Source organism: Narcine bancroftii, chromosome 1 (assembly GCF_036971445.1).
Source record: "Narcine bancroftii isolate sNarBan1 chromosome 1, sNarBan1.hap1, whole genome shotgun sequence".
NCBI classification, from domain to species: domain Eukaryota; kingdom Metazoa; phylum Chordata; class Chondrichthyes; order Torpediniformes; family Narcinidae; genus Narcine; species Narcine bancroftii.
Genome location: NC_091469.1, coordinates 485,257,242 through 485,271,494, shown reverse-complemented (window position 1 = coordinate 485,271,494; position 14,253 = coordinate 485,257,242). Strand labels below are relative to the sequence as shown.

The window sequence follows — 14,253 nt, the reverse complement described above, 5'->3', positions numbered from 1 at the left end:
GCCCTGCCCCACCTGGGGATTTCAGGGCAGCACCGCCACAGATTAGGATTGGGAGGGGGAGTGGGTGAGAGAGGAGGGGGGGGGAGAAGAGAGAGGGGGAGGGGGAAAGGAGGGAGGGAGAGAGCAAACCCGGACACTTCGTGGCTGGAAACCGGAAACAGGCACTTTTCTTTCCCTTCTGTGTTTTGTTTCTTCCAGCTTATCTAAGACCCTACGCTTTAGAATTTTGTTTCCCTCACCTGTCAGGAACATCTCGGCGCTCCCGGGTAACCACCCCATCTTCCTCCAGCGATCTACACATTTTCGGAGAATTCTTTGTTTCTCCAATGCCTCTTTACTGGTATTTCGCTTCTCTAATTCCTGATTAATTTCCCTAATAACTTGGTCAAAGGTCTTAGCAGGCAACTGTGCAGCCATTGCTGCGGGGTCGCTTCCTAATGCCTCTCTTAATTTAGGTTCTTGTCTGTTTAGAGGATCTATGTTAACAAAAATCGCCTTTAAAAATGTCTCCTTGCAGGCCAGATGATAAAAGTTTTTTAGTGAAACAGTCTCCAAGTCTGGTCCTCCGGTGGACCTCAGACTGTCCTGTATACTCCAATTGCTCGTCTTCCACTCTCTGTTTTCCCAAAGAGGTCTGAAAGTTAGGTTACAATTAGGAAACCAAGTTTTTGGGCTATATTTTCGTTGAGTTTCCATGTACCAATCTATGAATTTACGTAACTTTATCTCCTTGGTGATGCTGGGAATACCTTCATTTAACTTGACAAAAATATTTCGAATAAACCGTGTGTCTCTTAAGATTCTGTCAACTTTTTCATTGATATCTCCTACCTGATCCGGACACAGCTTTTGAAGTCTTTGGTCGTCACCCTTGTTCACCAGGCAGGCATCTCTGAGTACTCTTTATGTCGTCTCAAGGTCTCTAATGTCCGCTGTGGTATTCCACCACGGCGAATTTGGGAAATAAATTCTTAAGTTTTCAAGTGTACAGACATTATCATACCTACCGGACATTTATAAGCGAGTCTTATACAATGGAGACCAATAAGCCTGAACCTTCGTTTTCTTTCAAAGCCCAACTTTCACGTGGGAGATTTCTCCTCTTAATAACCGGTTTAGGGCAGAAAACTCAGGTCCCCAATTATTCTTAGACCACCTTCTCACTCTATTGGACTTTGCAACGTCACAATAAAGACTTTTTAAACTCTAGTAGTTTGTCGGCGAAGCACTTATCAAATGTCACTAAAACACCTTAAGGACTTTTATAGTTTTGTCTGTAAACACTTACGTGTTACAATCCTGGCAGGTGACGACCTTCAATTATGATCGTCTAATTTGTCCGATCTCCAGTTCTTACTGACAATCATAAAGATTTTAAGAGAGAGAGAACTTTGTTAAAACAGGCTTCTCTGGACCTTTTTGTCAGCCGGCTGAGATGATTGTCAAGAAAAACAGAAACCATCGTCTAGTGTCCACTCACCCATCACGTCGGGGTCACCAAATTGTTAGGTCTGCTTTGTTCGAAAATGAGTGAGTCAGACACCAGACTGAGTCGAAATCAAGGTTCTTTATTACCGGATTGTAACACTTGCAACTAACAGTGTTAGTTGGAGAAGGCGCATTCTAACGATATCAGCAAGTGGTGTTTTTTTTATACCCCAGGACACGCACTTAGTAAATTATCATACCATTACATTGTCCAATGAATAAGCTGTTGCTACCCTTCTCTGTTAGTCTGCTGCACATCATCTTGTTATTGCCACACTTATCTTGAGCATACAAGGTCACACCTGCATCCTGTTACTCCTTAGTACTGGGTGACTCCTTCTCCGGTCCCAACTCATGATGTTTTTACCTTTCAAACCGCAGAACAATACAGCTCAAAAACAGGCCCTTTGGCCCATCATTCTGCCTGGTTCATTGACCTGCACCCAGACCATCCAAATTTTTCTCTTAAATGCCAAAACTGAGCCCACATTCATCACTTCAGCTCGTTCCACATGCTCCATCTCCATCTAAGTGAAGACGTTGTGTCTAATGTTCCCCTTAAACATTTCCCCTTTCACCCTTAACCCGTGTCCTCCAGTTTTCAATAGGATAAAAAGCCTGCTTGCGTTCACTCTGTCTGTCCCCCTCATTCGTTTCTACACATCTAGCAAATCTGCCCTCATTGATTGATGTTCGAGGGCAGGGGTGGGCAACCTTTTATGGTTGTGGGCCACATGCAGTAAAATACAAGGAGTCATGGGGCCAACAATATTGGCCCCTGAAGTTTTCAACCCCCGCCGTCTCCTTTAACAGGCCGTTTAAACCCTGTACAGAGCCGACGCCACTCTTTTCTCCCCCACATTTCATTTATGTATCAAAATAAGTCATACAATCAAAATACATAATATTTATCCCATATAATCCCCCCCCCCCCAACCCTAACCCACCCACCCCTCCCAACCCCCCTTTAATCTACCCCAAAAGGAAAAAGGTTAAAGGATAGTTATAATTACATAACAACCTTCAATTATTGCCCTGGTTTAGCGCAGCCCCAACGACTGTGGGGAAAAAACCTTACTAATATCTCGTATAAGGGGTCCAGACTTTAATGAAGAAAGGATAATTGTTACATAGATTATACGTTATCTTTTGCAGTGAAATCCAAGACCTCATTTCCGAATGCCACCGTTGAATGCTTGAACCAATCTCATTTTTCCAAGTAATTTTCTAGCCACAGCCAGGGCAATTTGAGACTTATCTAATTTTAATTCCAAACTCAATTTCTTAATATAACACGATAAAAATACCACAGGATCAGGTGAAATTTTAAATTTAAATAAAACTTCTAAAAAGGACTCACTGTTTCACATAACCAAGTAGAAGGCAAGAAAGGGCCAACTTGCTACTGGCACCTAAAACATAAATCAGAAGAAATAAACATATTTCCTTAACTTTTCAGGAGTTAAATATAACTGATGAATAAAGTTATAATGAACCAATATATACCTTACATTTATAGTTTTAGTCAGACTATCCTCACATATCGAAATCCAATCATCTTGAGAAATAGATATCGATAAATCTTTTATCCATTTTAATTTAGACTTGTGAATTTCCGGCTTAGGCATCACATTCTGTAATAAAGCATACATCTCAGATATAAATCCTCTCTTCCCCCTTCAATAAGTAAACTTTCAAATTTAGAAATGTTCCATCACTAAGGCTCTAACTTGATAAGTAAACAGGGTATTGGAAGAAATTCCATATTTCTCCTTCATTCTTTGAATGAAATACCCAGCCTCATAACGATCCTCTACCAATTTAATTCCTTTCTGTTCCCACATTTTCAAAAGCTGATTATTTAATGATAAAGAAAAAGGTTTTAGCCAAAATTTTGCCTTCCGTACCTATAATTCCATTCTTCTTAGTCCATAGGTTCATTAAATATTTCAACACTGGCGCCATTCGTACTGGGCAGTTGGACCACGCGGGGGGGGAGCATGGAGACTTAGTTCCCATCTCTCCGCGGGTGCACACCAGCTGTTACTGCAGCGCTACCATTTTTTTCCCCTGACGGGGCCACTGAAATATGGGCAATGGGTCGCAGTTGGCCCGGGGGGCCTTAAGTTAGCCCCCCTGGACTCAGGAATAAAGTCCCTTCTGGTTTAACCTTTCCCTGTAACTCAGTTCCTCAAGACCTGGCAGCAACCTTGTGAATCTCCTCTGCTCCAGTGGGGCATCCCCCAGCACCTTCTTCTGCAGCCGCAGGGGTTGCCACACCTGCGCCCACACTTCCTCCCTCACCACTGTACGGGGCCCCAAACACTTCAGTTGTGTATCCATGGGGAGTCATCTACTGCATCTGGTGCTCCCGCTGTGGCCTTCTCCACGTCAGAGAGACTGGACTGGGAGATCGCTTCGCTGAGCACCAGTGACAGGGATCTCCTAGTAGCCGACCACTTCAAATCCACGCCCCCACTCCCACGCTCACATGCCTGTCCGTGGCCTAATGTACCACCCCACCAAGACCACCTGTAAATTGGAGGAACAACACCTGGTTTTCCGTCTGGGCGCCCTCCAGCCGGACGGCATTAACGTCGACTTCTCCGGTTTCTGCTAACCTGCTCTCCATCCCCAGCCCTCTGTCTTCTTTCCTCCCGCTCTTCACCCCCTTCCCTCCATACACAGTGCTATTCCTCCTCCCCCAGCTTGCTGGAATGCCCTCCCTCCCTTTCCACCTATTACCTCTGGCCTTTGGGACCTTGCTCCTCCCTGTTGCCTTCCCCCTCCCCCACCATTTTTTCAACATTTTTCCATACCCTGATGAAGGGCTCAGGCCTGAAACATTGGTGATGTATCTTTATCTTTGCTACATAAAGGACCCTTTTTAACCTGCTGAGTTTTTCCAGCGTCGTGTTTTACTTCAACCTCGAGGTTGGCAGCCTCTTGTGTTTGACTCCTATTTTCCGATGTTCTGGAGTTAATCCGCTGCCTCCCTCCTCTTTAGGGGTTTATTAAAGCCAAGAACTACCCAAACAGCACCACCGTGGTGCTGTTGAACGATGGGGCTGAGTCTGCCATCTTCAAGCAGCTCTTCAAGAAGTGGACGGTGAAATGGCAGGCCCAAGGTCTGGGCAAAAAGTATACGGTGGGCAAGATCGGTGAGTCCTGCAGCTACTTGGCACCCATCTCTCTCGGCCTCCCCTCCCCTCCACACACCACACCCCTCACCCCACCACCACTGCGGGTAAAATCAGAAGATGCTGCTAGAACCACAGCCTCATAGAGTTCCGGGGGAACCGTGTTCGACCCCGACCTCCAGCGCTGTCTCTGCGGAGCTTCCTCTAACTCTAATTTCCTCTCACATCCCAAAGATCGGGCGGGGGGGGGTTGTTATTGGGCCATTGTAAATTGCCTTAGGTGTGTGGATGAAGGGTTGAATAGAACAAACAGAACATCAGAGTCTTTTGAATGTCCCTACTATACCAGCCTCCACCACCACCCACCACTTACTCCTGACATCTCCTTAAACTTTTCTCTACTCTCTTTACACCGATCTCCTCTTATCACCACAGGAGGAAGGTGTCCGCCCTATCAAAACCTTTCTATAAAGTCACTTCTCATCCTCTGTTGCGCTGAAGAGGAAATTGATGAGAATAAAATTGGGATAATTTAGGATGAGTGTAAATGGGCAGGGCAGACATGAGGGGGCAAAAAGGCCTGTTTCTGTGCTGTACCATATTAGGCAGCACCCATGGAGGGGGAAATGGGCTGAACATTTCAGGTCTAAGGCCCCTTTTATCAGGATGGGTGCAAACATTTGCAGCAGGATGTTGGTCAGTTGGACAGGAGGGAAGAGGAATGGCTGATGGAATATATGCAGAGAAATGCAAGGTGTTACATTCTGGGTGGTCTAACGTGGGCAGTTAATGGTGGGGATCCAGGGATGGTTGTAGCGACGAGGGATCGAGGAGAACAAGTGCATAGTTCTTTAGAAAGTGGTCTCACAGGTAGATAGGGAGGGCAAAAAGGCTATTAGTGTGTTGGCCTTTATCTGTCCAGAGTACTGAGTAGGGACGTTGGGAGGTCATGCTGCAGTTGTATAAGACGTTGGGGAGGCCCCATATGGAGCGTCGTGTTCAGTTTTGGACACTGTCCTGCAGGAAAGTGGTTGTCAAGTTGGCATGGGGGCAGAGAAGATGAAACACTGGCCATGTATCTTTACCTTTGCTACATAAAGAACACGGTTTGACCTGCCGAATTTTTCCAGCCTTGTGATTCTACTTCAGTCATGGTGTCTGCAGGCCTTCGCTTTGCCAGGATTCGGGGGCAGGTGGGGGGTGTCTGAGCTACAGGGAGAGGTGAAGCAGGTCGGGGCTTTATTCCTTGGAGAGCAGGAGGATGAGGTGGTGGGGGGGGGAATCTCACGCTGCACAAAACCATGAGAGGAACAGACCAGGTGAACGCAGTCTTTTGCCCAGAGCAGGTGAATCAGTAACCAGAGGACATAGGTTTAAGGTGAGGGGGATGGGAGGTGGGGGGGGAAGAGATCTAACAGGAACCTGAGGGTTAATGTTTTTACGCAGAGGGTGGTGGCTGTGTGGAACGGGCTGTAGGGAGAAGTGATTGAGGCAGGTACTATTGCCACGTTTAAGAAAACATTGGACTGATACGAGGATAGGATGGGTTTAGAGCAGTGGTTTTCAAACTACCCCCCCACCCGAAACTTCCATTCCACCTTAAATAATCCCTCTGCCATCGGTGCTCTGTGATTAGTAAGGGATTGCTTAAGGTGGGATGTGGGCAGAAAGAAAAATTTTGAAAACCTCTGTTTTAATCGTCCCTAATTGACTCATTATGTGCACGGTTTCCGAACTCCAAAGGAAATGGGCCCATGACAATTTTTCTCAGGCAAAATATTTCAGTATCAATTGGGTCTAGAGCAGTGATTCTCAACCTTCCCTCCCACCCACAGACCATCTTAAGCAATCCCTTACTAATCACAGAGCATTTATGGTGTAGAGATCATTTAAAGTGGAATATGAGTTTAGGGGGCAGTTTGGAAACCACTGGTTTCGTGGGACATGGTCCAAAAGCAGGCAGGTGGGACTGGTGTGGGTGGGACATTTTGGTTGGCAATGACAAGTTGGGCCAAAGGGCCTGCTTCCACACTCTGTGACTCTGTATGTCCCTTCCACACTTGTCCCACCTGCATGTGTTTGGCCCATATCCTTCCAAACCCACGAGAACATAAGAAATAGGAGCAGGAGTTGGCCATCCGGCCCATCGAGCCTGGTCCGCCATTCAATATGATCATGGCTGATCCTATCCATGTCTTCGTCCAATCTCTTTCTTAAATATTGCAATGGTGCCTGCCTCAACCACCTCCTCCAGCAGCCCGTTCCACACACACCCACCACTTCACTCAAAGGCAGAAGGACATTTGTCTGCACTTCCCTGCCAGCCCAGCCCGGTTTTATTTCAGACTTCCTGCATTTGCAGCATTTTCCCTCGATCTTAATTCCTCTCTTCCTGGGAAGTTCACTCTCTGCCCATTCTCTGTCACAGCCAAGGTGGAGCAGACCAAATTCGACACGACCCTGTTGCACGCTAGACCTGAACTGGCAGCCCAGTGTAGGATGGTGGATGATGCTTCGGGCAAAGTCGAGGTAAGTGAGAAATCCCCACCATTCATGTCTGGGGCAGGAAGAGCCTCCTGCAACAGTCCATCCTCTACGTCAGGGCTTCCCAAACTTTTTAGCTGACAGAAACCTCATGGGGAGCACTTGGAAATCATAGAACTCCAATCGTCAATTACAGTTTAAAAAAGCTGGTCAGCATCATTGAGGGGAAGAGGGCAATGGCGGGTCATGCCCTCCCAAATGAGTTATCATGCCCCCCCCCCCACCACCCGCAGCACTAGTGTCTGGAGCACCAGGATATATTACTGCTTGAAAAGACACCAGTCTGAGACCAAGAGTCCTCCTTCCCTGAACCCCTGTTGCCACTTACTGTTCTGTCCCAAGTTCAACATTTCTCCCTATGGATACTGTCTGACCTGCGGACCTCCTCCACCAACTTTTTGTCTGCCCAAGATTCCAGCATCATCAGGCTTTTGTGGTTCTCCATAACTTCTTCTTTGCCCTTTTGGCTCCAGGGCAGGTCCAGGCAGCATCCCCTCAACTCCTTGTCAAACCCAAACCCACATTAGAGCCTCCATTCTCGACTTGGTTTTGGCTATGGCCCCATCAGGACTCTGCTCAAAGTTTGCAGGGCCGCCTTTCCAGTGAAGCAGTAATTTAGTTGGTTTCATCCATACTTCTCCCCTACTGTTACGTACCAGACAGCAGCAAAATAAGCCCAGATGGTGTTCTATTTAAAATAATATTTCTAATTACCTAACATTTACACTTATCTAAACATAACCCCCGACTATGCGCGAATATACATTGATGTGTGTGGAATGACCCCAAGCCACTACAGCTCAAGGCACAATTCTCGAAAGGGAGTTCAAAGTCCAAAATTCAGTTTCAGAAATTCAGTGATGACATGTAGGCTTGAAATTGATGCGACACGCAGGCAAGACTCACCAGCTTTGGATGGAATTAGCAGTTCATGAAGTTGGGTGAAAGAGACAGGGGGTGACAGAATGTTTACAACTCACGAAACCCTTGTTGAGGTGCTTCCAGTGAAATATCCTTTCTAGACGAGTGCCAACCAAACCTCCCCTCTTCTTTGACGTAGGGGTCATGAAGCAAGTGGTGCTCACAAAGCTTCCAGGATCCTTTCCATGTGTCAGCCAAAGTCAAGTGAATCTCACTCTGGTCACTATCCAAGGGCAGTATTTCTTCTGCAAGTTGAACCCTTTTTGTGGGTCAGTCGAACAAAAAGTGACCTTCACTCTTTTGGTCACAGTGTGGCATCTTTCATTCCTCTATAACAAACAGGAGGAAATCAGATATTGTCTATAACCACATAGGAGGCCAATCCAGCACAGTATTTCTTCTTCAGAGAGCTGTTTGCTCCTGTGCTGTCTCCTTAAAATGACTCCTGAGCATATTCTTCAATATGCTGGTCACATGGTCTCTGCACCTGAGATTTCCAGGGCTTCTCTCCTCACTCTGCAAAGGTATCCAATTTAAGAACATGCTGTTCAAAGCCTGCTGCCAGTTCACTGTCACTTTCCAAAAACTTGTTAAATCTATTCTCTTAAAATGGAAGTCCCACATAATAAAATAAACTTAAAAATGGGAACACATAACACTATTGACTATGTCAAAAAATATTAAAAATATTTCTATGGAAAAATGTTGGCAAGCATCCAAACAAAATGGTAGGGAGGGAAAGGGGGAGGAGTACAGTCCCAAAGGCAGGAGGTAATAGGTGGATAAGGGAGGGAGGGCACAGCAGTACTCCCTTTAACGTTCCCCTTGTCTTCTTTCCTCTAGCTCTCCACCACCTTCTATCTCCACATTCAGAACCATCCCCCCTCCCTTTCCCTCTCCGTACACAGAGCCATCCCTCCTCCCCCCATTTGCTGCTGTGCCCTCTCTTCCTTATCCACCTATTGCCTCCTGCCTGTGGGATCGTGTACCTCCCCCTGCCCCTCCGCCCCAACAAATTGTTCAGACACCTATCAACATTTTGCTTGTACCTTGATGAAAGGCTAAAGCCCGAAACGTCGATTATGTATCTTTATCTTTGCTACATAAAGTACTCGGTTTGACCATTTGAGTTTCTCCAGCATTGTGTTTTTAGCATAAATAAATGCTCTCAGTTTCAGTCAGTACAAACAAAAAGGGTACTTCAACAGTGCAGACAAATTTTTGAGGCCCCTAGTGTAGTGATAGACCGCTAGTGATACTCCTGACCACTAGAGAGAGAGAGAGAAATTAGTTTGTTGCAGCTTGTCGGATTCAAGATGGATGCCTCCACACGATCATGAGTTCTATAGCTAATAAACTATAGTTGTTTTAAAAAACCCAAGTTTCTTTATTACAATAAAATAAGCATCGCATAGTACCAGAATTGGAAGAAACACCAGGAGTGAGAATCAGTCCAGAGCAGCAGTGAAATGAAAAGTGTGAAGGCTCCTGATGCTGTAAATTGGATTGGAAATGTCGACCACAAGTGGAGGCTATTCACACAAAAATTCATGCTATACCTGCAAGCTACTGAACCTGATGCATGGAAGATTGTGCTGCTATTTATCATGGCGGGACCTCAAGCACTAGAGGTTTACAACACATTTGTTATTGCTGAGGCAGATGACCAGGGAAAGTTTGACAAGGTTATCGAGATGTTTGATGAAACCTTTTGAGAGATGTGTGTTTCACTCGCGCATGCAGCCGCAGAGAGGGAGCTTTGATACCTTTTTAATGAACTTGAAATCAAAAGCAAGAACATGCAATTTTGGATCGCTGCAAGATTCAATGATCTGTGATCAACTTGTGCTCTGGATTATTGATGAGAAAGTGAGAGAGAGGTTGCTGTGAGAGACAGAGCTTACCTTAGCTGGAGCTGCGAAGATCTGCCACGCCAGCGAATGAGTTCCACAGCACGCAAAAAAGCTTGGTGCGAGTGCAAAAGCCAGTGAAAACAAAGGTGCAGCCATAACCACAGTCTGTGTCCGCGCACAGAAACAAAAAACGAGATATAAGAAACAACAAAAGGTGGAGAGGCATCAATTGTAAATGATGTGGCACTTAACATGTACCAGAATAATGCCCAGCCTGTGGAAAAGTTTGTAAAGAGTGCAAAGGACAGATTCACTATGCAAAGCAAAGGGAAATTAAACTGTACTCACTATAGAAGAATCTGCTCTCAATTATACCCTTTTCTTTGGCCTGGTAATGCAGGAAATTTATAAACCAACAGACACTGGGCAGCCAAGCGTGAACAGAGTCGAGCAGCATAAATGGATTGTGTCATCACATATAAATAGAGCAGATATTCCTTTCAAGCTGGACACAGGGGCAAAGGTCAATTTGATCTGTGAGCTCGACATCAGGGCAATGAAGGTAAAGCCATACATCCATGCAAATCCTGTGCAGCTCAAAGCCTACAATGGACGGAGCATTGACAGGAATGGGGCATGTAAACCCAAGATAAAGAGCATCGACTCGGGTTTGCATTCGTCCCAGATGGACATGAATCACTGGTGGGTGACAAAGCATGTGAAAACTCTGGGAAACTTATTGTGTTAGCTGATGTGTTGTCCAAGGCAATGATGCAGAGTTCCACAGAGACAGATGTGAATCTCCACGTGAACCTAATCACTGAACCTCTTCCTGCATCTGACATGAAATGGAAGCAGATCACAGCTGAAACAGAAATGGCTTACAGAAGGTCATCAAGAACCTGAATGATGGATGGCCGTACTATAACATCAGAGCTGAGCTGAGTGTTGTCAATGGGCTTCTACTCAGACAGGGCAGAATTGTCATTCCTCTATCACAGGGACAAGAGGTGCTGAAAAGGGTGCATGAGGGGAACCTTGGAATTGAAAAATGCAAGAGGAGGGCCAGAACTGCTGTTTATTGGCCAGGGATAAACGCTGACATTGACAGGATGGTTTCCAGCTGCGAGATCTGTTTGAAACATAATGAAAAGCACAAAAAAGGATCCCATGATAAAACTGATGCACCAGCAGAACCATAGCAGAAAGTTGGGACCAATCTGCTCCACATGAGTGAAAAGAATTACTTTCTGGCTATTGATTATCTATCGAACTATCCAGAGATTGCATTGCTTCGTAATATGTCTGCTGCCTGTGTGATGAAATCGAACTTTGGAAGACATGGAATTTCTCAAATTGCCTACAGTGACCATGGACCCTGCTACAGTTGTAGAGAATTCCAGAACTTTGCAGAAGAGTATGATTTTCGACATGCCCTCTGCATCCACAGTCAAACAGTAAAGTAGAGAGAGGAGTTCACATAGTTAAACAGTTGCTCAAGAAAGCACTAGACAGGGGCTCAGATCCGTATCCAGCTCTATTGAGTACAGAGCTTCACCACTTGAACATGGCACATCACCTGCTGAGGTTCTGATGGGACGTAGACTACACACCAGTCTCTCCTACTCTGCAGACCCAAACAAGATCAGAGGTGTTGAAGATGTCGAAAGGAAACAAAAGTGTCCCAACGGAGACAAGAAGCAAACTATGACAAGTCAGCGAGAAGTTTAGGGCCACTGGCACAACACGACACAGCAGTGAGACTTGGAGATTCCAACACTTGGGACAAAAAGGCCACTGTTCTGGAAGAAATCAATCCAAGATTCTACACTGTTGGAACAGAGGATGGTCAAATATTGAGGAAGAATCAAAAGAGCCTGCTGAAAACGCAAGAGACACTGTAGGAACAGGTAAATGCAGAATATCCAGGCTGCGCAGCCACAGAGGATACACCACCAGTCCTAGACAGTAGTGGGCCAGCAGAGCCCAAATTGAATTAGTGTGTCATGTTGTTAAAATAAACATCTCAAGGAAAGGGGATGTTGTGATAGAGTGGTAGTGATAATGCTGACCACTAGGGGGGTCAGAGAATAGTTTGTGGCAGCTAGGGTTGGATTCAAGATGCATGTCTCCACACGGACATGAGTTCTATAGGTAATAAAGTATAGTTGTTTTAAAAGAACCCAAGTTTCTTTATTACAATAAAAGAAACATCACACCTAAGAGCAGTTTATAGTCATACGGAAAGATTCAAAAGCCTGATAGCAGTTGGAAAGAAGCTTCTAGATCCAAGAGGTGCATGTCTGCCCGAAGGTAGCAGTGAGAAGAGATTGTGACCAGAGTGATGGAGGTCCTTAATGAGTAAAAACGCACCATGCTGGAGAGACTTAGCAGTCAAACAATGTAGCAAAGGCAAAGATACAGAACCAATATTTTGGGTTTGAGCCCTTCATCAAGGTCCTTTACGAGGTTGGCTTCCTTCGATGAGAGAGCGCCTCACATAGACATTCCTGGAGGAACAAGAAGTGATGTTGGTGATTTAAATTTAAATTAAATTTTGACATTCAGCACAGTAACAGGCCATTTCGGCCCACAAGTCCATGCCCCCAATTTACACCCAATTAACCCGACAACCCCTGTACATTTTGAAGAGTGAGAGGAATCCTACACAGGCACGGGAGAACTTACAGACAGTGTAGAATTCAAACCCTGTTCCCGATCGCTGGTGCTGGAAAGGCGTGGCGCTCACTGTTACACCAACCGTGCAGCCATGAGGAGGATTCACAGGATGGATACTGGGAAGATGTTTGTCCATTGTGGATATCTAGGGCGAGTATCTGTATAAAGGAGTCACACACTTCAGAAGGAGATGAGGAAGAACAACTTCTGTCAAAGAACGGTGAGGTATTAGAACTCTCCATCACAGGGAGCTGCAGAGGAAGAGCCATTAAATATATTTCTGGCAGAGCTCTTGTCTCAAGGAGGGAATGAAATTGGAGCTGAGGTCAAGATCCAACCCACATCCAATGGCCCCTTTCATCTACCAAGGCCCCATTTCCTATGGTCCATTTTACCCAGCAGGGCCCCACTTCCCAAGGTCCCTTTCACCCAGCAGGGCCCCACTTCCCATGGTCCCTTTTAGCCACCAGGGCCCACTTCCCATGGTCTCTTTCACCTGCCAAGACACCACTTCCCATGGTCCCTTTCTCCCACCAGGGCCACACTTCCCATGGTCCCTTTCACCCACCAGGGCCACACTTCCCACGGTCCCTTTCACTCATCAGGGTCCCAAATCCCAGGCTCTTTTTTAAATAATTGGGACCCTGCTCCCTGGAACTGCCTTGAAACTTACCAGGTTAGAACCATAGCACCAGAGAACACAGTAGCAGAGAAACAACCCTTTGGCCCTTATAGTCCCTGCTAAATTATTATTCTATCTAATCCCACTGACTTGTTCCCCGACCATAGCCCTCCATACCCCTCCCATTCATGTACCTGTCCAAATTCTTCTTAAATGTTAAAATTAAGTCCGCATTCACCACCTCAGCTGGCAGCTCATTCCACACCCCCACCACTCTGTGTGTGAAGAAGTTCCCCCTAATGTTCCCCCTAAATTTTTCCCCTTTCACCCTTAACCCATGTCCTCTGATTTGTATCTCACCCACCCTCAGTGGAAAAAGCTGACCCACATTTACTCTGTCTGTCCACCTCATAATTTTAAATACCTCTATCAAATCTCCCCTCATTCTTCCATGGGAATAAAGTCCTAACCTGTTTAACTTTTCCCTGTAACTCAGTTCCTGAAGTCCCAGTAAATCTTCTCCGCCCTCTTTCAATCTTGTGGATGTCTTTCCTGTAGTTAGATGACCAAAACTGCACACAATACTCCAAATTTGGCCTCACTAATGCCTTAAGCAACTTTACCACAACATCCCAACTCCTATACTCAATACTTTGATTTATGAAGGCCAATATGCCACAAACTCCCTTTACAACCCCCATCCACCTGTGACGCCACTTTCAGGGATTCCTTTGTTTTACCGCACTCCTCAGTGCCTGACCATTTACTGTGTACGTCCTTTCTTGGTTTGTCCTTCCAAAATGCAACACCTCACACTTGTCTACATTAAGTTCCATCGGCCATGTTTCAGCCCATTTTCCCAGCTGGTCCAGATCCCTCTGCAAGCTTTGAAAACCTTCTTCGCTGTTCACAACATCTCCAATCACCTTAGTATCATCTGCAAACTTCCTTATCCAATTTACCTCATTATCATCCAGGTTCACTAGAAATTGCTTTGTTCTACTGT

General features: G+C 45.7%; 1 protein-coding gene across 3 annotated transcripts in view; it reads left to right on the top strand.

Moving 5' to 3' along the window:
- Nucleotides 1-14,253, top strand: part of vill (villin-like) — a 112,106-nt gene that overhangs the window by 56,732 nt on the left and 41,121 nt on the right. For all 3 annotated transcript variants that reach the window (XM_069914940.1, XM_069914939.1, XM_069914941.1), the window contains exons 10-11: nucleotides 4,496-4,649; nucleotides 7,057-7,157. In XM_069914940.1, the coding sequence (XP_069771041.1) occupies nucleotides 4,496-4,649; nucleotides 7,057-7,157 (255 nt within the window). The remainder of the gene's footprint in view (nucleotides 1-4,495; nucleotides 4,650-7,056; nucleotides 7,158-14,253) is intronic.